The sequence below is a fragment of the Panthera leo genome, chromosome D1, assembly GCF_018350215.1.
Source record: "Panthera leo isolate Ple1 chromosome D1, P.leo_Ple1_pat1.1, whole genome shotgun sequence".
Classification (NCBI taxonomy): domain Eukaryota; kingdom Metazoa; phylum Chordata; class Mammalia; order Carnivora; family Felidae; genus Panthera; species Panthera leo.
The window spans coordinates 66,215,306-66,243,195 of NC_056688.1; the positions used below are offsets into that span (position 1 = coordinate 66,215,306).

At 39.9% G+C, this 27,890-nt stretch overlaps 1 protein-coding gene across 3 annotated transcripts; it reads left to right on the top strand.

Annotated features, from left to right (window-relative positions):
• The first annotated feature begins 9,515 nt into the window (after positions 1-9,515).
• On the top strand, positions 9,516-27,364 carry WEE1 (WEE1 G2 checkpoint kinase). 3 transcript variants are annotated; one of them, XM_042905678.1, is made up of 12 exons: positions 9,516-10,539; positions 11,993-12,198; positions 12,696-12,759; positions 12,947-13,119; positions 13,612-13,733; positions 17,349-17,495; positions 20,609-20,704; positions 20,792-20,877; positions 21,728-21,898; positions 21,999-22,144; positions 23,256-23,344; positions 27,218-27,364. In XM_042905678.1, the coding sequence occupies exons 1-12, from the start codon at positions 9,964-9,966 to the stop codon at positions 27,292-27,294; spliced, it is 1,953 nt and encodes a 650-aa protein (XP_042761612.1). In that variant the 5' UTR covers positions 9,516-9,963; the 3' UTR covers positions 27,295-27,364. The 3 variants fall into 3 exon arrangements, with proteins under 3 accessions (XP_042761612.1, XP_042761611.1, XP_042761613.1); XM_042905677.1 differs by lacking the exon at positions 27,218-27,364 and adding an exon at positions 26,940-27,171 and having other exon boundaries at positions 9,518-10,539; XM_042905679.1 differs by lacking the exon at positions 27,218-27,364 and having other exon boundaries at positions 9,519-10,539; positions 23,256-24,601.
• Positions 27,365-27,890: the final 526 nt, after the last annotated feature.

The window sequence follows — 27,890 nt, forward strand, 5'->3', positions numbered from 1 at the left end:
TGTCAGCACAGAGCCTGATGTGGGGATCGAACCGTGAGATCATGACCTGAGCTGAAGTCAGACACTTAACCCACTGAGCCACCCAGGTGTCCCTCAGCAAATTATCATCATCCATCCCCTTCCTTCTCCAGATCCATCTCAGTGTCTGTAAAACAGGGCTAAGCAGGCTCTTTGTTTTGCTCACTCTATATTCCCCCAACTTTTGCAGAGACAACCCTACGTGTCTCGCTCCCAAGGTAATGATGACTGAGATGGACAGGTGCTCTGACCTCACTGTGCTTATTGTTTTATGAGTTTTCCGGAAGAAGGTTGCTAAGGAGCTAATAAGGATGCTTGCTGTCTGGTCTGATGGTTGTCCTGCATAGGTTGTGACCCTGTGACTCCTTGGGGACAAGAGGGAGGTCACAGAAATGGGATGGCATTCCAAAGACAGTGTGGAGTGTGGTTGTGCAGTGTTCCCCCTCCAGTGGTGTGACTCCAGCACCATCTAATCCCACTGGTTCCCTCAGGCCCAAGGCCCGAGGTCCCAGGTTGCCATACCCCCCAGTACACCTCTGCTGGCATCAGCCTGGGAAGATGCATTACACACACACACACACACACACACACACACACACACACACACCTTCTAGTAGCTTCTAAATCACCTTTTTTTTTAAGTTTATTTATTTTCAGAGAGAAAGATCACATGCAAGCTTGGGGGCAGGGGGTGGGACAGAGAAAGAGAGAGAAAGAATCCCAAGCAGGCTCCCCACTGTCAGCACAGAGCCCAATACAGGGCTTGAACTCATGAGGCGAGCCATGAGATCATGACCTGAGCTGAAGTCGGAAGCTTAACTGACTGAGCCATCCAGGCACCCCTCGTAACAGGTTTTTTGGCATTTTGTGTGTTTCTCTAGATGTCTTCCCTCTGATAGATATATTTGCTTAGGCTACTTTCTTAAAAATGGAATTATTATGCAGTTTTTGTGACATTTTTTTCATTATATCTTAAATATCTTTTCATTCTGTACATATAGCTCTCTTATTATTTTTCAGACTGTGATTACTTAGTATTTAACAGACATTTGGATGGCCTCCAATTTTTGTTATTATAAACAATGCTTAGAATACACTTCCTCCAGATCTCCATTTGGCTGATTCCTTCACTTCATTCAGGTTCCTGCTCAAATGTTGCCTCCTCAGAAAGGTCTTCCCAGATGACACTACTTAAAATAGCACTTCCCTCCAACCCTCTACCACTTCATAATCCCTTACCCTCTCCCCTTTTAACAGCACTTATCACTACTTGATATTTTTTTGTACATTTGTTTATTTATATGCCTTGTCTGTCTCCACCAGAGGCCTCAAAAGTTTTCTGAAAGGACTTTGTTTTGTTTCACTGTTTTGTTTCACACAGTGCCCAGAGGAGTGCCAAGCCCATAGAGGACTCTCCCTAAGTATTCACTGAATGAACTGATACAGTGATAAATATTCTTTTACATATTTTTTGCAGATCTATATAAACATTTCAGTAGAACTGCTAGGTCAAAGAGTATAAATACTTAAATTATAACAGAAAACATCAAACTAATCTTTTAAAAATGGTACCAATTTACACCCACCCCCATAGTAGACAAGAATGCATTTCCCCATATCCTCTACAACATACAACAGTATCAATTTTTGTAATATTTCTTCTTGATTTTAGAATTTAAAATACATGTGGGTTTTCTATGTTAAAACAAAAAAGTAAAGGCACAAGTCTAACTCTCTTTGGATCCCACTTCCCTCGTTCCCACCAGACAAGATAATGTGCCCTGCTGTCCAGACTCTAGCATCACACTACATAACTGTCTGGCCCATCAGCTGGGTCCAGCAACCTTGCTTCAACAAGTCTTCCAATTAGTTATCACTCTCACCTTACCCCATTCTTGCTGGGGTAGAAAGAGCTAATCTTTAAGCCAGTAGTAATACAGTCTCAGGAATATTAGCCCTATGGCTGTATGTGCAGACATTGAACCTATCTGGGTTTCATTTTGTTCTATAAAATGTGAGTAAAAACACCTCTCTCAAAGGGTTCCTTTAAAGATTAAATAAGTTAGAGGCACCTGGGTGACTCAGTTGGTTAAGCACCCAACTTTGGCTGAGATCTTGGGTGGGTGACTGTGGGTGACTCACAGATCTTGCAGTCTGTGAGTTTGAACTCTGCATCAGGCTCTCTGCTGTCAGCACAGAGCCAGCTTTGGATCCTGTCTCCCCCTCTCTCTGCCCTTCCCCTGCTCACACTTTCTCAAAAATAAATATTTTTTAAAAAGAGTACATAAGATAAATATGTAAAGCATCTGGCTCAGTGCCTACCATATAGCTGGCAGTATCCCTTTCCCAGCTCCTTCAAGTACCCCAGATCTTTGTAGCACTGAAGACATTTATCATATTCTGACCTTTATAAAGGTAATGGGGAGTGGGTGCTTGAACCATGGATGGTGCTTGAACACAGCAGGCATTGAAAAGATGACTGCCAAGTACAGTTGATTTCTGCATTTAGGAACTAGTTCATCTTTGCTGGTATGATTTTTCCACATTCATATTTACACCACCAATCACCTGATGGTATCACACACTACTGGGTACTCTTTACCCAATGAGCTCATCTTAATCCTGTCTGAGCTGAACATGGCCTTTTACAGAACTTTAAAAGTGACTCACTACTGAGTCATCAAAACAGCAATACCCAAACACTTCTGTTGCTACACAAAAGAGCAGCATGGGATGTCTGCCTTATCTCCTCCTTTCCCTCTCCTAATGAGACAGAACCCCTTGACTCACTGAAGAAGAGTCATCACATCTTTTGTGATGCAGTAATAAGAAGAAAGCTGGTTTAAATAATCACAGTGTGGTCAGCAAACAACTGGCAGTCCTTGTGGTCATCCAGGTCATTTCCTGAGTATGTCACTAACCCAAGAGGCAATTAATCAATTGCTCAAATGTGTATTGAGCACCAGCATTCTGTTGGGCACTCATGATTTCTCCTTTTTATAACATTTCTGTGAAGTGACCTTTTCAGTTATTGAAACTCACTAAGAGCATAGAGAAAAGCAGTGCTTTGTGCCTCTGTAAAGGAAAAACAAAGCATTATTGGAGAAAATGCTGCTACTCAGTTCCATCCCAGTAGAAAGGAGTTTTAAAAATATCAAAGAGGAAGCATGATGTTTTGGCTAACTGCTTTACAGAACTATAGTTTTAAATATGTTAACTGAGAACTCCTTTCTTATCTAGGGATGATACTGTCAGTGGTCAGTATTTTCTCTGGGGAAAAGTCTTGAAGTTAGTATCATTGCCACAGGCCTGACTGATTGCAGTGGACTATCAATTCTTTCAAGATTAGGAAGCCTGTGTAAGGGCTAAAATAACTGGGAGTAGGCCTGAGGGCTGCTTTCACTAAGAAGGCTGGTTATAGGCAAGGTATTGTATACATGCAGATACAGCTTTTGAGTGCCCCAGCGTGGTCTCTCACAGCTGAAGACCCTAAGCAAAAACTGAATGAAAATCTTAGGTCCTCAAACTTTTTGTATGCAGCCGATATAATTAATATAATCCACACCTAAAGGATATAATGAAATTTGCACTTGATCTACCTTATATAAATGTTAAAAGCATAAACAGAAATAGTATGTTAGTAGTCATTAAGGATTAATTAGGCAGGACAAGAAATAATGTTTATTTCATTAAAATATAAGCTTTCAACTGGCCACTGTTCCTGAGCCATACTTCTCAAGTTCTTATTATATCAATACAGTTGACCCTTGAACCACATGGATTTGAACTCTGCAGGTCTACTAATATATGGATTTTTTCTATTGATACAATATAGTACTGAAAATGTATTCTCCCTTACAATCTTTTTTTTTTTTTTTTAAGTTTATTTACTTATTTATTTTGAGAGAGGGAGAGAGAGCACAGGAGGGGCAGAGAGAGAGGGAGAAAGAATCCCAAGCAGGCTCTGCACTTCAGCACATAGCCTGAGGTGGGGCTCAAACCCACAAACTGTGAGAGCATGACCTGAGCCAAAATCAAGTGTTGGATACTTAACCAACTGAGCCACCTAGGCGCCCCTTCCCTTACAATTTTCTTAACATTTTATTTACTCTAGCTTACTTATTGTAAGATTGTAATATATAATACATATAGCATACAAAATATGTGTTAATCAACTGTTTATGTTATCAGTAAGGCTTGTGGTCAACAGTAGGCTATTAGTTACGTTTTGGAGGAGTCAAAAGTTATATACTGATTTTTGACTGCAAGGGGTCAGCACCCCTAGCCTCCATGTTCTTCAAGGATCAACTGTACTATATCTGTCCTGACTTGATTTGTATACAATCTCAACTGTCTATCCATATTAAGCAAACTTATTTTGGGGACATCAGGAGTTACATGTTCCATTTACTGACCATTTATAAAGCCATTAACAAGTATGGATTAGTCTCAAACAACATTGCTATAATTAAAAGCAACACATAACATTTATTGAACACTCTTTGTATGAACATTCTTTGTAAGGGACAGCACTAGTCTCACACTTAACCCATTGAACTAAAGAGAAATTAAATTAGATTATACTGTATTCTCAGGGTGAGCTAATGAACACGTGGTAAAACGTTCAAACAATGTTATCCATCAGAGGGTAGGAAGGCAAGTGACAAGAGTACAGAAAGCTAACCTAGACCTGAGAAGTCAAATAGGAGCAGGGATAGGAGTACCACATTCTAGCCTGAGACCTGGACTGCCAGGGCCAACAGGCAGTTAGAGCTGGGTGGAAGTAAGGTGAAGTTTGCTGAGAGAAGCAGTGGAAGGGAAAAAGCAAAGATAACAAGGAAGATGAAGAAAAGACAGTTGGACTTTACTAGCATAGTATTTGTTCTTGTTTTGTTTTTAAAGATTTGGTCTGGGGAGCGCCTGGTTGACTCTTTTTTTTTTTTTTTTTAGTTGACTCCACACCCAATGTGGGGCTCAAACTCATGACCCCAAGATCAAGAGTCACATGCTCTACCAAATGAGTCAGCCAGACACGTCCCTAATATGTATTTTTAAAATTTTATTTATTTACTTTGAGAGATAGATGTAGGGGGAGGGGGGAAGGGGCAGAGAGAAAGGGAGGGAGAATCCCAGAGCCCCCAGTGCAGGGCTCAAACTCACAAACCTAGAGATTGCAACCTGAGCTGAAATCAAGTGTCAGATACTTAACTGACTGAGCCACCCAGGCACCTCTCGCAACCCCCCTCCCCCTCCACTGCCCCTGCTAGTATTTGTTAAGTGAAAAACACATTTGACCAACATGGCTTCTTTTTCAAAAAAATTAGAAATTTATCAGAATAGGCTCCTATTTAGAGAGAGTTATTATTTCTCCAGAATCAAAAGCATAAACTAGAAAAGATTCAGCTTTGGGTAAAGCCTAGCTATTCTCATGAAACACGTCTGCAGACTGTGAAAAATTAGTCTCTAAGAACTAAAAGATATTTCATTCAAAGTGCAAGACTTATGTTAATAAGAATATGAACATATATTTATGTACTTGCATATATTAAAAGAATTTGAGGGGCAACTGGGTGGCTCAGTAGGTTAAGCATCCAACTTCGGCTCAGGTCATGATCTCATGGTTGGTGGATTCGAGCCCCAAACTGTGCTGACAGTGCAGAGCCTTCTTGGCTCTCTCTCTGCCCTCCAGGATTTGAGCTTTCTCTCTCAAAATAAATAAATAAACTTAAAAAAAAAAAAAGTATTTGAGAGGGTGATTTAGAATCTCAATTATAAATCTTCAAGGCAGGAATCTTGCTTATCTTGGTGCTAAGGGAGGTGAATGGGCTGACAATAGTGGCATTAAAGCCTTATACTTGCTAAGTCATCTGTCTAAAGGGGATAAACAGGTTGTTTGTTCTCCCAACACCTAGAGGCAAGATTTTTACTCAGTTATTACAACATTACCACAAACTTGTGGATTCTGCAAAGGTTGCCTAGCAACATTTCAGTTAGGAACATTGGGTGGTGAAAGAACAGGAAATTTGAATTAGATATGCCCCGGGCAGGTGGGCATAACTCCATCCCTCCAGTACAGTGAGTGCTGTACTCAGAGAAGCATGAAATTTAAAAAATCAGGACAATCATTTAGAATTTCAGTTAGGGCATTGCTGCAGTTAAACCATAACATTGTGCCATGTTCTCAGCTAGAGGAGGTAGGGCCTTGGTTTCATACTCATTTTGGCACTTTTGTTTTAAAGAACACCAGCTTTTTTTCAATTATTCCAGAAACATTTATTAAGTACCTTCTCAGGGGCCAAGGCACATTGCTGGTCGCTGGTGCTCTAAAGACAAATAAAACTTGATCTCAGCCCTGGGTGGAAGGAAGGGAAGCCAGACCAGTAAACAAAGACTGTTACAGAGTCCATGCCAAGTGTGGTTAGAAAACCTGGTTCCCGGAGTGTCTCTTTTACCTAGAAGTGGAGAAACTTAAGAAAAGGCTTTATAGAAGAAATGGTTCTCCCACTGAATCTTGTTTCCAACTTTTAAAGAAATTCTTTCTTTCCTTCAGTCATTCTATGGAAATTTACCTCTCCCATTCTGTGGGCAGAACTTGGTGCCAAGAATTCAAAGTACTGGCTCTGTGGACCAAGAACTCTTCCCTCCCCGTTTGGAAGCCAGGCCCTTTTGCTCTAATCTACTTCAAGGACCTCCCAGTTTAAGGAAGCAGACAGGTGGCATGGTTAAGAGTCGAAAAAAAAAATGTTAAAAGAGTATTTACCTCCAAGAAGAGGTAGCTGGGGTACTTCTGTACCATTTGAATTTATATTGGGATAGAAAAGTAAGCCAATCAACAAATATTTAAATAAGGGCTCTATTATCACTCAGAAGATATTGAGCATGTAAGCCATGTTAGAATACTGCAATAAACAAAATAGAAAAGGTTCCTATATTCAGGGAACTCATTTTCTAGAAGGGGATAGTAATAAATAAACAACCAACACACTTTGAGATAGATATAAGCCTGTTAAGGAAATAACAGGGTGTTGTGAAAGAGTGAGGGGGGAGGGGAAGTGAGCTTGCATGGATAGCCTCAGAGGATACAGAATTCCTACATAGAACAGGCTTAGAAGCAACATTCTAGTTGGGGAGAAGTTATCTACTGGGCTTTAAAGTTTTTTTGTTTTTTTTTAAAGTTTTTTTTTTAATATTTATTTATTTTTGAGACAGAGACAGAGCATGAATGGGGGAGGGTCAGAGAGAGAGGGAGACACAGAATCTGAAACAGACTCCGGGCTCTGAGCGGTCAGCACAGAGCCTGACGTGGGGCTCGAACTCATGGACCGAGAGATCATGACCTGAGCCGAAGTCGGACGCTTAACCGACCGAGCCACCCAGGTGCCCCTTAAAGTTCTTAGGAAACACACTAGTTTTACATACAACTCATGCTAATGATCAATAAAGAGTAGTTTTCTGAAGTTACTTTTTTAATTTTTTAAAATGTTTTATTTTTGAGAAAGTACAAGCATGGGAGGTGCAGAGAGAGGGGAACAGAAGATCTGAAGCAGGCTCTGTGCTGACAGTAGAGAACCCGCTGTGGGGCTTGAACTCATGAACTGTGAGATCATGACCTGAGCCAAAGTCAGACGTTCAACCAACTGAGCCACCCAGGTGCCCCTAAAGTTATTTTTATTTACACTTACATGAAATTAAGAAAAGCAATTCAATATGGTCAACTATCCACATCAAAGGCTTATATTGCCATCAGGAGTGAAGAAGAGGAGGTATTGTAGGAAGAGTGCTAAAAATCATTCCTTGGGTTTGGCCACCAGGGATCAGAGAATGCCTCCCCTTGAAACATAACAAAAGGGTAGAGTTCCAGTCTTTCAAGAGCTTAACACTAAATTTGGATTAACCTACAAAAAAGACACAAAAGCAAATGTCCGGAGAAGACAGCTGTTTTCCCCTCACTGCATCTTCAAGTATGTGATATCAGGGAATTTCCCATGTGGTATTTTTTTAAATACAATTTATTGTCAAATTGGCTAACATACAATGTATATACACTGTGCTCTTGGTCCATGTGGTAAGTACTAAAATGTGTTTCCATTATTAAAAATTCAGCTTGAGTTCAGTCTTTGAAAAGTGTTAGAACAACATATATGGTCAAGTGTTAATATTCATAAAGTGCTACAATAAGAAAACTGACAATAGAAATAAACATAAGTGGCCACTGGCACATGAAAACTGTCCAACCATATGAGTCAAAGCAACAAAATTAGGGGGCTTGGATGGCTGAGTCAGTTAAACCATGGACTTCGCTTAGGTCATGATATTACGTTTGTGAGCTCCAGTCCAGAGTCAGGCTCTCTGCCGTCAGCACAAAGCCCACTTCAGATCCTGTCTCCCCCTTCTCTCCCCCTCCCCTGCTCTCTCTCTCTCAAAAAACAAACAACACCACATTTAAAAAAATTACATTAACAAACATTAAATATCCACTTATGTCCAGAATTCATGAGCAGCGTACACTAATCCACTGCTAGTGAGAAAGTAAATTGTTTTCTTTTGGAGGTCAGTCTGGCAGTTTATATCCTTTGACCTAGTAATTCTCACTTCTATGAATCTATCTTTAAAAAAAAAACAAAAAACCTCAAACAACACAGAAAAAAAAAACCACGCGAGGAGTCAGAATATTCATCACGGGGTTATTTACATCTGAAAAATTCCAGAAACTTTCCTGTGCGACTCTAAAGGCCAGATGAGATCACAGTTTGACCGGGCACTAGAGTGATTTCTTCTCAAGGTGCATTTAAGTTTGCTGTGAGGTGGGCCAATCCGTTTTGCCAACACTTGCCCACGTGCTGGCAAACAAATATAAACACCGTGGCCGCGTGGTGAGCACTTGGTTTCGTGCTGGGGCCGACTGTTGGTGCCGCTGGTATTTACTCTGGACAAGTCTCGGGTGGACTGCCACAGCTTGGGGGAACTCACCTCGCTGGGGACACACCCGACCCTAACAGCCACCCTGGGGGGAAACTGAGGCTCCACAGGCCTTCCCCACAGCCGTTCCCCCGCCTCCGACTCTCGTCTGTGGGCCTTCCTGCTGATTTCTGGGTCCGGCCTAAGCAACGCGCTCAGTTCGCAAAGCTCCAGAGGCCCGAGTCACCATTTCCGGCTCAAACCTCTACCGGGGAACGTGACTGCCTACAGCCACGCCTACAACGCCCCCAGCGGCTCGCACCGAAAGGACACGGGACTGGCAGGAGAGCCACGGTGGTTTCCTGCTCGCCCCGACCCGGAGGAACCCAGAAGTGTTCCCTGGCCCCCACCTCAGACCCGAGAGCGCTGAGGTACCACGAGCAAGCCGCCTCCAGGGTGGCGTTCGGCTGGGCCTAGTCGAGCCTAGCACCCTTCGCTCCTCCCAGAGGGCCGCCTCGGCTGCCCCGTCCGGCCCCGACCGGGCGGTGCCCGGCTGGGTTCCCGGAGGTCGGACTCCCTCATAGGCCCGTGGCGCCCCGCCCGCCCAGGCCTGGCCGCCGAGGGCGGGCGGAGCCAGCGGGTTCGCGCCAAAATCGCGTAGCTGATCCCTCCCCCGCGGGCTACGTCGCGCCCTCCTTTTTTTTCAAACCCCGGGCTGGGCGGGGATTGGTGGGCTGGGCACTCACGTGGTTAACGGTCGCGGGAAGCCGCGGAGCCCGAACCTGCGGCTGGACCTGCGGGGACACCAGCCTCGGCGCCCGGGCCGCCCCGCCTCCGCTGGACAGTCCGCGCCGCCGCTGCCGACCCCCGCCACCGCCGCCCGCAGTCCCGAGCGCTCCGGAGCCGCAGCCCACCGCCGCGCAAGTCCGCCACCGCGGCGACCAGGCGCGCCCAGTCGCACGTGGCGGACCCGCCCCCTAGGCCGTCCCGAGTCCTCGACTCCGCGGGCTTCGGCTCTCCGGTCCTCGGCCCCGGCCCCAGGGCGAGATGAGCTTCCTAAGCCGGCAGCAGCCGCCGCCGCCCCGCCGTCCCGGGGCTTCTTGCACTTTGCGGCAGAAGCTGATCTTCTCGCCCTGTAGCGACTGTGAGGAGGAGGAGGAGGAGGAAGAGGAGGAGGGCAGCGGCCACAGCACGGGGGAGGACTCGGCCTTTCAAGAGCCTGACTCTCCACTGCCGCCCGCGCGGAGCCCCACAGAGCCCGGGCCCGAGCGCCGCCGCTCGCCCGGCCCGGCCCCCGGCAGCCCCGGGGAGCTGGAGGAGGACATGTTGCTGCGAGGCGCCTGTCCGGGCGCGGACGCGGCGGGCGGCGGGGCCGAGGGCGACTCATGGGAGGAGGAGGGCTTCGGCTCCTCATCGCCGGTCAAGTCGCCGGCAGCCGCCTACTTCCTGGGCAGCTCGTTCTCGCCGGTGCGCTGCGGCGGCTCGGGGGACGCGTCCCCGCGCGGTTGCGGGGCGCGCCGGGCTAGCGAGGGCCCCTGCTCGCCGCCGCCGGACCACCCCGGCACCCCGCCGCACAAGACCTTCCGCAAGCTGCGGCTCTTCGACACGCCGCACACGCCCAAGGTGAGAGGACGCGGGGCCCGGGCGCCCCGAGCCCGCGCCCGCCCAGCCTTTTAAAAAGGCCGCGGCGCCAGGAGCCGAGCGCGGCGCTCCCCGGATTCGGTTACATAACCGCCCGGCCGCACCCCCACTCGCTCCCCTGAGCCGCAACAAAAAGTTGGCAGCCCCTCTTTTTGGCCCTGCCCAGAAGTTGTCCGTTAAGATTATGTAACTGAACAATGGGCCTCTTCTGGAACTTCTTCATCTTTCAAGATCGGCGCCGTCCAGGTGGCTGACGATTTCACGCCGGTCGAGTCGGGGCCGTGCCGAGCGTGTCAGCCCGGAGTGTGGCACTGATATAACGTGGTTTGGAAAGATGTTGGAGTGGTGCTGGCGCGGCCACCTGACACTCCCGAGGGCGGCAGCCATATGGTGCCTTTTAAACGCAGTGAGGTGCCCTGTAATTTGGGCGGCACACGCAGGAGTTCGGTTAAAAAATTTTTTCATGCGCTTACCGTTTCGTGTCATGTGGCCTTAAGGGGTTAAGTTGGAGGTATGCAGGGTGACTGCGCTTCGACTTGGGAGGAAAGGCTGGCCTTCCAAGCATTTCCAGTCGTAAAGATTCCTTAATTCAGGGTAGCTTTTAAGAATCTATCCGTGCATATTTATCGGGTAAGCGTTTGTTTACACCCTTGGGTTTGCAGTGCCTATGTGTGGTCAGCCTGACTAATGATTGGGGACAACCCAACTGTTAAAGCCAGCAGTGGTGGTGTTGTTTGGACCCTTGTGCTTTCAAACTGCTGATAACTTATCACAATGAAGGAGGTGTTCAGCACCTGTTTTTGAGTGGCAAGTGAGTATGCAGATTGCCACTTGTGGAACTTGAGAAGTAACAGATTTTGAAATGAACCCTACCTGAACTGAAGACAAGTATCATGTTTATAAGAGTAATATGGAAAATGGACCTTGTAAGTGAGTCGGGTTCAGTGCGGTTAATCATAGACCTTGGGAAGAAGTGTGGGTTTTTTTGGTTTTTTGTTTTTTGAGTGTTCTTGTGTATTAAGGACATGCCCAAGGCAAGATCCCTTTGGAAGCGTGGGGAGGAGTCCAGCGAAGTTGGTTTTGAAAGCCCTATTTGGATGGGGGGGGGCGGGAGGGAGCTTTTATGGGGCTCCCTGACTGCTTTGTATTTTTAGATGGATTGAAAGAGTTTAAACTCTAGAATAAACTTAATTTTAGTCTGCATTTCTATTCTTTTTAGTGTTAGAGACCTATTTTATGTGGCTGTCTTTTTCAGAAAAGGTGATTGGTATCCACCTTTCACTGTTCAAGTTAAGCACTTTATTTTGCTTGAGATGCGGTGGATTGTGTGTTGCTTTGACCTGCACTATCAGCCATGAGAAAAGCTTGTTGAAGGTTGGGTTGAGAAAGCGGTCTATAGAATTTAGATACTAAAATTTTACTTTTCCTGCCCTAGAGTTTGCTCTCCAAAGCTCGAGGAATTGATTCCAGCTCTGTTAAACTCCGAGGTGGTTCTTTGTTCATGGATACAGAAAAATCAGGAAAAAGGGAATTTGACATGCGACAGACTCCTCAAGTGAATATTAATCCTTTTACCCCAGATTCTGTGTTACTTCATTCCTCAGGACAGTGTCGTAGAAGAAAGCGAACACATTGGAATGAGTAAGTTATTTAGTTTGGTTCCCTAACCATCCAAGGTTGATTTGTGGTACTTATCAAAATTTAATTTCATCTGAATGACATGGAAATTTATACTCTGAAATTTTTCTGTTACTAGCACTTGCTTCCCAGGAGAGGCAGGTGGGAAGTAATCAGCTGTGGAGAAGAAGTGGTGTAAGAAAGGAAGGAATAAAAAGCCTAGATGGCTTGTAGGAAATCTGGTGTCAAAATGAAGCAGGCAGAGAGAGTTATTTATTATTTAGAAAGACTTAAATTTTGATATGTGCAGTGGTATTGGCTTGTAGTTAATCTGCATTTTTTTTCAGTAGGGACAGCATTTTAATCAGCTGAGGTATATCTTATGATTACAAAATTAAGTGCTTTCTTGTCTGTTTTTATTCATTAAAATGCATTTTCACTGTACATCTATCAGATAAAGTTTTGGATCTCTAGTTGATGTGTCTGTCAGATCTGATAGAAACATACATAATGTTTTCCAGTTCTTGTGGTGAAGATATGGAAGCCAGTGATTATGAGTTTGAAGATGAAACAAGACCTGCTAAAGTAAATAGCTTTTTATTTTTTTATTGTTTCTGAAATTTCATTTTCGACTTCTTACTTAACAAGTAACCATATATACATGTTAAATACGCATTCAAACATAAAACGTAATGATTTTTAAATTTCACACATAGGGCTATTATAGCAAAAAATCATTTTCGTGTCTTTGTGAATATACCCCTTATTGCAGAGAATCACAATTACTGAAAGCAATATGAAGTCACGGTATACAACAGAATTTCATGAGCTAGAGAAAATTGGCTCTGGAGAATTTGGTTCTGTGTTTAAGTGTGTGAAGAGGCTGGATGGATGCGTTTATGCCATTAAGCGATCAAAAAAGCCATTGGCTGGCTCCGTCGATGAGTACGTATTAAAATTTTTGTCTTTTACTCTTATTCCCTATGGTGTTGCAAATGTTAAGATTTTACATAACCAAGTAGTGAAATTAATTCTCTCACTTTTGAGAAGCCATAATAATTTAATCAGATCCTTTTCATTTTGTGCCATTAATTCTTACTGAACTTGGTAAAATAATATGAGTAGTCTGATTTTGAAGGCTAACTTAAATTTCTTTTTTCTGGGAGCATCCATGAATTCACAGTAAAATGGAGTTTTGTTTTTCCCAAGTCCTAGGGCCAGCAAGGTTCCTTCTTTGTAACTAGCATTTTTCTTTAATGGAAGCCTTTAGAAAAATCTGGTACAGAGTCTTAACACCCTCCCTCTCAAGGAAGTTATTTCTTCAGCATAATGATAGATAACAAGTCAAGTTTCTTTTATGAAGTTTCAGATAAATTAATTCAGTTTAGGCTTGAATAAAAATGATGTACCATTCTATCAATCTCAAATTTCTCCTAGGCAGAACGCTTTGAGGGAAGTATATGCCCATGCAGTGCTTGGACAACATTCTCATGTAGTTCGATATTTCTCTGCATGGGCAGAAGATGATCATATGCTTATACAGAATGAGTATTGTAATGGTGAGTAATACATTGTTCTGTTTGAAACTTGTGAGCTCAGAAAAATGAACACCGAGGAAATACTTATTTTTATCTGAAATCCTACTTTAATTCTGTGTTTCTTTTATTTCTTTTTTTATAAATTTTTTTAAATTAAATTTTATTTAAAAAATTTTTTAACGTTTATTTTTGAGAGAGAGAGAGAGAGTGCAAGCAGGGGAGAGACAGAGAGAGAGACAGAGAGAGAGACAGAGAGAGAGAGAGAGAGAGAGAATCCGAAGCAGGCTCTAGGCTCTGAGCTGTCAGTACAGAGCCCGATGCGGGGCTTGAACCCACAAACCGTGAGATCATGACCTGAGCTGAAGTCGGCCACCCAACCAACTGAGCCACCCAGGCGCTCCCCCCTTTTATTTCTTAAAATACAAAGATCAAGGAGCCTAACATGAATTTCAAGTTCATTGCCTACCTTGATGTTAAGTAAAAATTGTAAACGTCCCTTTTACCTCAGTAGTAGAATTGTGCATATTGTGTGCATGTTAGTCACACTGATTTGGAGAGGACAGTGGACTTGCCATATATATTTTAGCATCCATAGCATGTAGCATAGTGTATGTGGGATATAGTAGTTAATAACGCAGGTTCAATGCATCTAGTCTTCCTTTTCCATTTCATTTTATGTGCTATTAAAACTGATACTGGTTTAAACCAGTGACAGTGACTCTCCATTGTTCTAACTTCAGCCATTTGTCCAAAGTATTCTATAATCTTGCCCCCATTCCCGTTTATCCAGCCTAGTGTACCACTAGAATCCACTCAGACTTTATTATGTTACACTCTTTTAGTTCTCTAGCTTTGCCTCTCTCCCTCATTTCCCCTCCAAACCAACAAAACAAGCATCTATAGAAGTTCAGTTTTGGACTTCTGGAGAGCTTTCGATTTCAGCAAGTCTTTTAAGGACCAACTTGGTTCCCCCCTTTTTTCATTAAACCTTAGTCAAAACCCTGGTCTCAATTCTGGTTCTTATAAATACCTGTTATTAAATAGGTAAATCATTATATACACTGGATTTCCATTTCTGTATATTTGAATAGTAGAGAATTTAGAATTTAGTGAATAGTTGAGAGGTGATAACAATGATTTATGTTTGTGTTACTTATTTTTGTTGACTTTCATTATTTTTTCCTTAAATAAGACCAGCCATCTCATAGCTTGTGAATAAATAAGTGGTGTAGGTAGTGGATTCAGATTTTCAGTATTTAAAAACATTGAACAAAACAGAAGTAAAAGAGCCTTTTCTCATGCCTAATTTCTTACTGAACTGTCATTTTATTCTCTACACTTGAAAGAATTAAGTGCTCAGTATACAGCATTGCTGCTAATTTGTTTCACACATCTCTTGAAATGTTTCTATTCATATCAAAATATGTGTGTAGCTGTCTCTCATGGCCTTGTGGACTCTTCCCGTTTTTAACCTTCATTTTTCAGTTACTGCACTTAATATAGGGCCGTCTGACCATGTCTTCTCTACTCCGTGTTTGCTAGATGCCATCTTCTAGTTTCTTTCTCTCTCTCACTTTGATGTGGCTGGTCCTCTTAACAAGGATTTCCGTAGCAGTCCGGGATCACAAATTTGTAACAATCTACCAAATAAATATGTGGTGGTGTAATTCAAATAATTTTGAGAAAACTCTTGGTCCTGGGGGGATAGGGAGAGGTGAGTTGTCTTGCTAACCTCTCATTATGAAGACTTTGTCCTAACAAAAACAAAACCTTGTCCTGGTATAAAGTTAAATTATAAAATAATCTTCTGAAGCAGTTTATTATTTTGGAACAGTATAAAACAAAGAATATACAGATCTTTAAAAAATAAATAGACCTGTGTGAAACAGGATTGCCTCAGTATAGTTCATTCTATGTAAATGAAAGCAAATAAGGCGATCTAGATACATTTGTGAACTCTTTTTTTGTGTCCTTTTGCCACCATTCTTCTCTCCACATAAAACTTTGAATGTCCTAACAATAGACCTGATCTTCAAATCCTTTTCCATAGTTTCACAGGGAAATGATTCTGTTATTTCATTTGTACATGGTGATTAATTGAAATCCTTTACCATGACTAAGTTTCTTTATTATCTCAAACACTCATTTGCATTTTAAGTCTTTTGTCTTGGTTTGGTGAGAGACTGAAATTTTTACCCATGGTAAACAAGTGTGGAAAAATATTGATGGATAGGGGAAGAGAACCTGAAATATCAGTTGAGTGTCTTGCTCTTCTCTCACCTCTCTCTTTCTTTCAGCAATGAGATAGAAGGAACTGGCCTAGCTATAGGTGCTGGACCCACTAAAAAGCAGCTGTATTCTATCTTATTAAACTTGGTCTAGGACTTCAAGCCCACTTGTCTGACAAGCTTATTGACCTCTCTTCTAAGCCCTCTTTTTCCTGAAGTTCAAAATTTGTACAAGTATGGAGAATATACTTAAGCCTAAAATATCGAGGTGTGTGATTTATTTTTATTTTTAAAACACATTGGACATTTTGCTATTTAGCCTTTCCTGACTAACAACATGTATCAGTATACCTCCCTGATTTTATTACCCTGGCTCTGATTTTATTATTCCTAACTAAGCTTTAAACAGATGTGGTTTGTTTTGGTTTTTGTTTTGTTTTGCTTTGTAAAACTCCTCTTTTCCTTTAAGATAAGTTATAAACTTACAATGTTTTTAATAAAACTTGTATAAACTTACAAAGTTTTTTAAAAGTATAAACAAATTAGCTGGTTGGTTTGATTCTATAAAAGCAAGTTAAAACTATATTAAGACACTGGTTTTTACCTATAAAATTTATAGACTACTGTCAAGGGTGTGGGAAAACAAGTATTCTCATATATTAATGATGGGAGTATACATTAGTACAGACTTCTCTATGGGGGATTGTGTGTGTGTAAGTAAAATTGCCCCAGATTTGTCTTCCAAAACCCTCTTAGCTATAAAAGTTTATCCTGTATATAAGATTAGTATCACACACACACACACACACACACACACACACACACACACACTTGAGCCACATACTAGTATTGTTTTATGATTATACATACTCTAAAAGCCAGTAGTTTTTTTTCTATGAGATATATTAAATGTATGTTGTATGACCAATGTACAAGGTTATTTCTTAGACCGTAGTATATAGTAGCAAAGGAAATTATTTTAAAATGTTCCTCAGGAGATTCGTTAGTTCCTTACCATTCAGTTATACAGTGGAATTCTATAGAGACTTAGGAGAGAACAAGGTAGTCTTTGTGTATTAGTAAAGAATGATCTTCAAGATCATGAAAATGTTACCATTTGTATAAAAAGGAATTGAAAAAGATATATAAGAAACAAATAACATTGGTTTATTCTGGGAAAAAGAACCAGGTATGATGCTGGGGTATCTGGATGACACAGAGACTTTATATTTTGTACCTATGTGAGTATATTACTTATTGAAAGAGTAAGATTTTGATATCACAAACAAGGAGGAGGGAATAGGTCTTATAAAATGTCACTTTCTTTGTTGAGTTTGTGAACATTCAGTAAAGATGGAGAAAAATATTTCAGAAAGAAGAAATTGCTAATTTTTTCCATGTTCGTTAGGTGGAAGTTTAGCTGATGCCATAAGTGAAAACTATAGAAGCATGAGTTACTTTACAGAAGCAGAGTTGAAGGATCTCCTTTTGCAAGTTGGCCGGGGCTTGAGGTATATTCATTCAATGTCTTTGGTTCACATGGATATAAAGCCTAGTAAGTATTACAAATTCTCTGACCTGTGTTCTTTAGTGTTATAGAGAATAAATGATTTCATTAAAACAACATGAAAACATACACGTCCATGGGGCACCTGAGTGGCTCAGTTGGTTAAGTATCTGACTCTTGATTCTGGCTCAGGTCATGATCTCATGGTTTGTCAGTTTGAGCCCCACAGTCAGACTCTGCGCTGTCATCACAGAGCTTGCTTGGGATTCTCTCCCCCTCTGTGTCTTTCCCAGCTCGTGCTCTCTCTCTCTCGCTCAAAATAAATAAACTTTATATGTATGTATGTGTATATATACATACATCTTACTGTGTTTTTTCATTGTTAGTTTTAAAAGAACTTTGAGCCACATGTAAGTATTGTTTTATGATTTCCAGACACCTTTTCCCTTGTTTTCCCAAAATATTTGAGACAATAAACTAATTTTTATTAAAAGTTGGAAAAATTTGCCACGTCTTACGGGAACTGTATAGTCATGAACTAGGTAGTACTCTGATGGGGAGACTGAGAATCTGTTGTTTAAAGCCCTGCTCTTCTAGGGTGCCTGGGTGGCTCAGTCGGTTGAGCGTCCGACTTCGGCTCAGGTCATGATCTCGCGGTCTGTGAGTTCGAGCCCTGTGTTGGCCTCTGTGCTGACAGCTCAGAGCCTGGAGCCTGTTTCGGATTCTGTGTCTTCCTCTCTCTCTGCCCCTCTCCTGCTCATGCTCTGTCTCTCTCTGTCAAAAATAAATAAACATTAAAAAAAAAAAAATTAAAGACCTTCTCTTCTGCTAGGCTATGAACCATAATCCTAAAGTAATGCTGGTACTGGTAATGGGGTTGTTAGAATCAAATGAGATATGTGAACATGTTTTTGGAAACTTAAGTCCTATACAAACGTGGTATTTCTAGCCTATATACCATGAAAGTGTTACTGTATTATGCAGAAAACAAATGGCACATGCAGTATGATTATCTTATATTAAAAAGATGCAAGTGCATGCTACAATGGCATTTTAGTGCAAATCCCTCTCATTTTGTTAAAATAACCTCATAATGTACATACTGTTTTAAAACTTGTCATCTGTCACCTCTACCTTTTTGTTTCAGTAAATTTTCATCTCCTTTAATACCCAGATCATGCTTAAATTTTCCCCAGGTGTCCCAGGTTCTTGATGGCTGATTTGTCCATACTAGTATCCATTTCAGGACTATGTTTTGCATCTGCTTCTATCCTTTTTTTTTTTTTTTTTTATGTTTATTTTTGAGAGAGAGAGAGCATGTGGATGGGGGAGGGCAGAGAGAGAGGGAGACACAGAATCAGAAGCCGACTCCAGGCTCTGACCTGTCAGCACAGAGCCAGATGCAGGGCCCGAACCCACAAACTGAAATCATGACCTGCGCTGAAGTCAGATGCCCAACCAGCTGAGCCACCCAGGCGCCGTAATTTTTTATAATTTTTTAAAGCTTATTTATTTTTGAGAGAGAGCGACAGCATGAGCGGAGGAGGGGCAGAGAGAGAGAGAGAATATCCCACGAAGACTCCACACTGTCAGCACAGAGCCAGTGCAGGGTTTGAACTCCCAAAACCATGAGATCATGACCTGAGCCAAAACCAAAAGCCAGACGCTTAACCGACTGAGCCACCCAGGTGCCCCTCCCTTGCATCATTTAGCTTATTCCTCTTTCCTCTGTATTTCCTACAAAGTGGAAGTTAAAGCTAAAAGGTTGATGAATTCAAGTATGAATTTTAGGCTAGGTGTGTGTGTGTGTGTGGTTTTTTTTTTAATGTTTGTTTATTTAAAGTTTTTTTAATGTTTTTATTTTTGAGAGAGAGAGACAGAGCAGGGGAGGGGCAGAGAGAGAGGGAGACACAGAATCCAAAGCAGGCTCTAGGCTCTGAGCTGTTAGCACAGAGCCCAATGCAGGGCTTGAACTCACAGACTGTGAGATCGTGTCCTGAGCCAAAGTCGGACACTTAGCCGACTGAGCCACCTGGGCACCCCCAGTGTTTATTTATTTTTGAGAGACAGAGCACAAGTGGGAGAGAGGCAGAGAGAGAGGGAGACACAGAATCCAAGGAAGGCTCCAAGCTGTCAGCACAGAACTCATAAGCCCATGACCTGAGCTAAAGTCTGATGCTTCACCGACTGAGCCACCCAGGCACCCCATAGCTAGGTGTTTTTAAGTTGACTTTAATGAAGTTTTTGGTTTTTGTTTTTTTGTCTGTGGAAATGTGTGATTAATGAGAAATTAAATCATTTTACACAACCTACTTTAATTCTGTAAGTTACATGAAGAATTTCTTACCTATGTATAAACAACTCAGATTTTTATTTTCAAAAGGGAAAATATAATATTTGGACTGAAGGCAGTAAATATGAATTAGTAAGATTTAAATCACTCACACCTTGTATTAAGTGTCAGACGAACACAGTGGACCCTTATAAGTACCAAAAGTTGAAAATAGTAAGGCATGTGAATTTTAAAATTTCAAATTCACAAATACCATCGTAAAGTAAGTTGTCCTATAAATAAAGTGAAGTTGGAAAGATGACTTCAGTAAATATAACATTTATGAACTCAGTATTACATTGGTAGAACTGTTAAAGTGAAAACTGTCACTGAAACTTATGTCAATCATAAACTTACTAGAATTTAAAGAAAAAAAGTATGTGTACAGCAGAAATGAACCACAGAGCTACATTGGGATGTAGATGCTGTATGGTTAGCCAAATTCAAGTTCTATTATTTGTATGTTTTGCACCAGCCTGTAGCATTAGGTTAAAATTTATAATTTTGTAGCATCACAAATTACTACATTATTACTTTTTGTATTGTTTCTAAGTAGTTAAAGCCGAAGATCAATGTGTAGATGACAAGGGTCTAATGCAGTAGTTTCCAAGTGTTCAAAGATCAGTACTAGGCAAGAAAATATGTTCCTAGAAAATATAACCCCAGTTCCTATCCCCTGAGATTCTTACTCTCATTGGCTTTTGGGGTAGAACATATGAGAATCTGTATTTGAAAGCTTTTGTGATGATTCTGTTGCATGGCCTTGTTTTTTGAGCTTTGGTTATAGTATTAATTGTTAGTGCAGCTTACATAATTAATTGTTTGACAGGCAATATTTTCATATCTCGAACCTCAATCCCAAATGCTGCCTCTGAAGAAGGAGATGAAGATGACTGGGCATCAAACAAAGTAATGTTTAAAATAGGTAAGAAAAAAAGATGACCAGATTATTACCTTAAAATAAAGTAAGAGGTTGTTTAACTCTTGACTCTATTTTTTTTAATACTTATAGGTGATCTTGGTCATGTAACAAGGATCTCTAGTCCACAAGTTGAAGAGGGTGATAGCCGTTTTCTTGCTAATGAAGTTTTGCAGGAGGTAGTTTTTTTTCTTTAATAATCCTGTTTGCTTTATAACAATGCAGACATTAAATTTTTAAGCTAATAATAGGTAAAATGGTCAAAAAAAAAAAAAAAAAAGCCTAAACCATTAGCTGGGGTATTTAATTTAGCAAAATTCAGTAGAGGCAGAGATTTACAGTATTCAACAATGGTGGAGTTGTGGTAAAAGACAATTTCTCATACATTACTATTGGAACTATAAAATGCCATAACCTTTTTGGAGATCAAAGAGTTTGTGTCTATCAATGTTTTAAAATCCTGTACCCTTTGATCCAGAATTCCCATTTGAGAACAATGTAAGTAAGTGTTTAGCAGTAAGGGAACAAAAATAAGTAATGACATATAGTTAATAGTACTGTTTCAAAAAGAGTGTGACCAAAAAAAAAAAAAAAAGTGACAAAATATTTCGTGGTAAGAGTTTTGAATGCAAGTGGAACATGTAGAACAAATAAATTGTATGATCCCATTGTTCTTTTTATATGTGTATGTATATTTGTAACCTGTCCATATATATGTGTTTTGTGTTTTCATATGAATGCCCCCAGAAGGATAGGAGTTTCTAAGAGTTGAATCAAACCACTGAAAAAGAGAAGGCATTTACTTTTAGAAATGTATTTACCACTCCCCTCCCAAAGTATGTATTACTTTGTAATTTAAAAAAAACTCCTCAAATTTAGCTTTTTCTCTGAATAGGTCTTAAAAGTTAAATGTGGCATTGGATATTTCAATTTAGTTCTATTTCTCACTTAAGCCATCACTGTAATTTTACCTTATTTTGGGTGTTTTTATATTCCCTTAAAAAATTTTTTTTTTTTTTAATTTTACAGAACTATACCCATCTACCAAAAGCGGATATTTTTGCCCTTGCCCTCACAGTGGTGTGTGCTGCTGGTGCTGAACCTCTTCCTAGAAATGGAGATCAATGGCATGAAATCAGACAGGGTAGATTACCTCGGATTCCACAAGTGCTTTCCCAAGAGTTTACAGAGTTGCTAAAAGTGAGCATTTTTTTTTGTATATAAAGCACTTTTTATTGAAATGGTTTAATGTTTTATTAAATTGCCTGTCTTTACCTTAATTTTACTTATCTTTTTTAAGGTTATGATTCATCCAGACCCAGAGAAAAGACCTTCAGCAATGGCACTGGTAAAACATTCAGTATTGCTATCTGCTTCTAGAAAAAGTGCAGAACAATTACGAATAGAATTGAATGCTGAAAAATTCAAAAATTCACTTTTGCAGAAGTAAGTGAGGGTTTTTGGAATGTTTTAACTTTCATTTTCAAATTTTAATGAGATGACTTAGGCTTTTTGTCAGTGAAGGCTCTGGTGGTCTGGTATGCTATACAGTTAAAATTTGGGGATTTCTGCCTTAAATTAGTGTTTGTGATCTATTAATTTGTATTGTTCCTCAACTTTGAAATTATGGACTTAAGAAATGTTTTAAATTTTAATTATTTTATTTTATTTTATTTTTTGAGAGAGAGAGACAGAGTGTGAGTGGGGGAGAGGCAGAGAGAGAGGGAGACCGAATCCGAAGCAGGCTCCAGGCTCTGAGCCCGACATGGGGCTCAAACTCACGAACTGTGAGATCATGACCTGAGCTGAAGTCAGATGCTTAACTGAGCCACCCAGGCACCCCTAGACTTAAAAAAAATTTTAAGACTAGCAAGTATTTGCAAGTGGTAATAATCCCCAATCCCTTTGGCAAAAGCTAAGTGAGCCTGTACAGGTTTTTTCCCCCCTAAACGCTCACCATAAATTAACATTTTCCTTCATTTTTTGTTTATTTTTATGAAAGGATTAAATTCATGTCAATTAGGTTAGTAAATGAGTCTCATATTTGATCTGAATGACCTTTGATATTTTCACTAAAATGATTGGAATGTTAATTCTAATTCATTTGCTTTATTGCTGATTTTAATCTAATAAAACTGTCTTGAAATATTAAAAGGTTTATTTGCCACTAGTTTGATAGCCATCATAGTTCATACAAATAGGAAGTAGAATTTTCCTTTTATCTCTATTATATAGAGATAGTTTCACAATATAAATTAGTAGTGTTGTTTGAAATTATGTAAGATTTATTGTCCTCTTTATTAGCATCTTTATTACTTGTGTTCAAGTGTATATGATATTTTAATTTTGAGAGCACAAAATAAAATCATAAATTTAAGTTGTTTGAGCAAAAGCAAAGTTAATATTGTAGTTTTTTCCTCAGTTATATCTTTAGAATAATGATGACATGCTAAGATCTCCCAACTGACAATATAGTTATATGTTTGGCCTCCTATGATCCCTTCCTGGGATTAAAACAATAGGTGAAAAGTCTTGTTTCCTATTTTTATGTTCTTAGAGAACTCAAGAAAGCCCAGATGGCAAAAGCTGCAGCTGAGGAAAGAGCACTCTTCACTGATCGGATGACCACTAGGTCCACCACCCAGAGTAATAGAACATCTCGACTTATTGGAAAGAAAATGAACCGCTCTGTCAGCCTTACCATATACTGAACTACTCATTTCCCACCTCCCCCAAAAAACTGTGACAAGAGGAAGCTAGGTTGAAATCACTGCTAGAATCCAGTTTGCAAATTACTTTCTCAATCGGTGTCAGTAGTTTTACTGAAATACCTTTAGGACTTTTACTTGTGAATTACAGTTGAAAGCTGTATTTTGACCAGTGCTATATCAGGCTTTCGTCTAGTCTTACTAGTCTGTCTTCTGTAGGATGTCAGTCACTGTTGGATGTTACACCAGCCTTTCCAGGGTTAACCACTGTGGTGGTGTGCTGCTTATGGTTTGCTGTTGCATTGTAATAAAAGGTGACTTTCCCTGTAGTGACCTGTAAAAAGGACTCAAGGGCTTTATTACAAACATATTCTCCCTTCGAAAAGGGAAATGCTAAGAGACTCAGTACTACTCAGCCTTCAGTGTACCTGTGTGTCAATCTTCTATTTCTTTTTTTTTTTTTTTAATTGTGAATTATACTTGTATATCCAACTGGGAGCACTTTGTAGGCACTGCATGAACCATGGAATGATAATTCTGTGGAAGTATTGCCTTGTGAATTTGCTGCTATTTTAGTTTTGTCCTTGCTGTAAAATTGTAGCATTAAACAATCATTGTTGTTAATAGGCTTTTTTGGAAAACAATTATGTGAAATATGTAGCTGCTCTTGATGACAAGCAGCTATTTGCCTTTTTTTCCTTTGAACTTTGAAGCTAGTGCATTGGAGTAATGCACCTTTTTTTTCCCCTTTTGGATTGCTGTATTAATGTAGTATAATTATTACTGGTTTTGTAATTTTTCCTGATAATGCCCTTCCCTGACCCTTTTTAAAAATGTTCTCTCCCTCCACCCAAGTTTTGTACTTGATTGTATTGTTAGTCTGTTTTTAAATGTTTTCCCCGGTTTCTCTTCAATATTTGTGTATATAAACTAATCTTGGCGATAGTGTACATAGCTGTTTGTAATGCCAGAATGACTTCTGACTATTCCAAGCTTTTCACAAAATATATTTTATCAATGATTAGCCATTTGACTAATAATACTGGCTAACCAGACATTGCAGAAGCAAAAACAATATAGAATTTGTCTGTCGTATGTTTGCCTATTAATTTTGGTTTGAAACATGTTTGCACATGTCTGCTTGACTTGTGTTTTACTAACATTGATTGGCATATTAAAAGTCACTCTGAGCTTACCATAATTGTCTAAATCTTGTGATGCCTGTTTTCTACTATTTTATGTCTACTATCACATTTTAACATTTAGAGTATAATGTATATAAAGTACTAAAAGCAGAGGACACATTTTTGATAGAATATGAAACATTTATTGTTTAATGATGAGCTTTAGTCTACATCAGTTACATTTTGTGATTGAAGAAAAATTTGTCCATCAATCATAAATGTTTTTCATTTGTCATATTTAATATTTGTTCATCACATTGTATATTATACATTTGATCTGCTAGAAATGTAATATAATGTAGGTTAAAATAGCTTTAGATTATTAAGTGGATGTAATGACTCATAATTTTCTAATTTGAGCTGAGTCACAGAAGAGAGCTTTAAAATGAGGTTGTAACTCAGTTGAACTAGGCTGGATTTTTTAAGAATTAAGAGTGCAGATTCAAGTGATAAACAGTGCTAATTCTACGTGACATCTTTTTCTAATGTAGATTAGAACCAGAGTAAGGTCACACACACACAAAAAAAGATGTTACAAGATCCTTGTGCTTTCTGATCATGGGTAAACGATTTGTTTGATTAGGGTCTATTTCTCCCACTATAAACATTTCTAATAACTTTATTCAGCTTTTAAGCCTATGGCATGCTAAAATGCACATTTTAGAGGTGTGAAAGGAATTAGTGTAGGCAGGAACAGTAGAGAAGAAAGCTGATCAGTGTGGGTGACAGCCTAAAAAGCTGCAAAGACTGGAGTAGGTAACACATTTCAGTAGTCACTGATGACAAAGCTATAAAAAGTATAATTGGTGTATATTGGGATCACTCAAAGTCAAGGTACATTTTTCAAGTGCACTAGCTTCAAAGAAAAAAAATCAGGTGTTTTTCATCAAGTTGATATTTGCAGTAAAATTTTCACATATTGTTTAAAAAGATTAAGTAGGAAAAAATTGGTTTTCTAAGAAGGAATTCTTAAACCATTTGAAAGCTGAGGAGAGTTGGGCTTATATTCATTCACCACCGGATACTTAAATTGAGTGCCTTCTATGTGCTAATTAGTAGCCCAAAGACCAGTAAAAAATAGTCTTTGCCCCTTGGTACTCAGGATAAAATAGGGGAGACCCAGGTAAACATAAAATGACAATAAAATGTAGTAAGTGCTATGTTGGAGGGATTCTACAGTTAGAGTGGTAGCTCAAAGGACAATTACATAGTTTGGGAAGATGCTGGTGGTAGAGCAGTGAGTAGATGCAGGGGATTACATGTAGACTGGTTTCACAGCTATTGTTCTGACTCAGGGTAAGAGTAAAGAGGGCCTGAACTAGGACACATGGGATGGACATGTGGATGGACACATGGGAATAGGGTTTTCATTAGCTGGGAACACTGCACACTGAACAGGTTTTGTTTGTTTTTATAACAGAATGAGAACTTGTTAGCATAACACCAGGAGGAAGCTACAACTGCTACTATTGAAGCATTGAAGAATTTTCCAGAAAAAACTGGAATGCAAAGTTAAATGCCTGTTATTTTTTGAGACATATGTAACAGATAAAACTGTTTTGGAAAGCTTACTTTAGTAAGGAAGAAGCATTTTAAATATTGACTATGCAGTTGGGTAGGAGGAATCCTACATTGCAGTTGAGTGCAAATGGAATTGTTGCCTTACGTTAACTTGTCACGAATCCAAGGCAGTCCCCTTTAATTAGTGAGCTAATGTCTTGAAGGGCCAATTCTGAAGCTTTGGTTTTCATTTTCACTCTGTTCCAGAGGTCAAGAAATAATGGCATTTAAAATATTGCTAACAGCTTAATGCTTTAAGCTGTCTTCTAATTCTTAAAGCAGAAGCAGCATCCTGACATTAGAGTAGTTTTCCTTCCCAGTTCATCTCCACAAAGCATCTCCCTGACTTTAGCCAACAGATCAAATAAGTCATTGCATCCTTAAGGTATATTTATTTGTGAAATTTTTAAAGGCCAATGAAAGCGGTCGACAAGGAGGATGGATCAAAAAAGAATTTTGAAAGTGTTTTGGATATTGTGAAAATCCTAAGTGAAGCCTGAAACTAGGAATTTGGAGGAACCTGCCTCATTCAGTATTTTGAAGGCATTTGTAGAACCGTAAAAAGCATCAATGAACTGATTTGACATTGCAGAGTGAGTGGATCTAGAAGTTTCTCCTGCAAACCTGGTTGTATTGTTAGAAATCTCTCAGAAGCTCAGCAAGGTAGATTTTTGTAAAACTGGAGGAGTAAGACATCATTGAAACTTACCCTTTCCCAACATTAAGCTTTTAAAAACTTTGAGAAGCATTCATCTGAACATCATTGAACTTTTTTTTTCTTTGTGGCAGATGACCCTAATTTTCAATGCAGTTCAAAGGTCTGTGGAGTAAGGAAAAATATCTATGTATGCTCTAGGAAGATTTACCAGGAAAAGATGACATGTTCTGTCCAAACTTCATTAAACTAAGAGTCTAAGAATCCTCGGCCAGTCCAGCCTATGAAGAAAAATACCTCAAGGAACATTTATATCATAGTTCATATTGTTTAGTTTTATATGGTTAATAAATATTTTGAAGAGCATTATATTTGTTTTGAGTTTTGACATTCTTATGAAACGGGTTTCCAGGTCTGGAATTCCAATTTATGCCTACCAATCCATTGTGCCAATGGGAAATTCAGTGTACAATGCCTCCATTAGGATGATTATCCAGAGAGGGGTCACCTTTTTGCAGATGAAGAGGCTGAGATAAGTTAAATAACTTAGGAACTCAGTTTGGTAAGTAGAAAAGACGGAATTCTGACTCAGATGTTATAGCAAAGAAGCCTGCTTTTTCAAGACATGTGGAAGTTGATAAATACTATTTAAAAGAAAGAATGCAGGCAACAAAGAGAAAAGAAGGGGCAGTCTGAATATTGGGAAAATTGGGAAGTCTGGTGTCATGGAAACTAAAAGAGAAGTTTGAAGGAGAAATTAAGTGTGACTATATACAGAAAAGATTAAGAAGTGACTCAAAGCTCCCTGAAGGCATCTAGAGTGGAGATCTTTGGTGAGCAGTTTCACTAGAGGGATAAACAAAAGCCAGATTAGAGTGAATTGGGATATAAATGGGAGATGAGCAAATAGAGACAACAAGTATAAATCATTTTCAAGGAACATGGCTTGAGAGAGAAGGGCAAGGGAGGAGAGGACTATAGTTAGAGGAGAACTGGGTTTTGCTGTTTTTACTACCATTTGTTGATCATCTATTATGTGCTAAGTGTTTTACAAACATATAATTTAATCCTCATAAAAACTATGA

Excerpts from the sequence above, each read along its gene's own strand:
- WEE1 (XM_042905677.1), top strand. The coding sequence starts at position 9,964 with ATGAGCTTCCTAAGCCGGCAGCAGCCGCCGCCGCCCCGCCGTCCCGGG. Across the intron at positions 12,199-12,695 it reads AAGCGAACACATTGGAATGA|TTCTTGTGGTGAAGATATGG; the intron begins GTAAGTTATTTA and ends AATGTTTTCCAG. Across the intron at positions 21,899-21,998 it reads AGTTTACAGAGTTGCTAAAA|GTTATGATTCATCCAGACCC; the intron begins GTGAGCATTTTT and ends ATCTTTTTTAAG.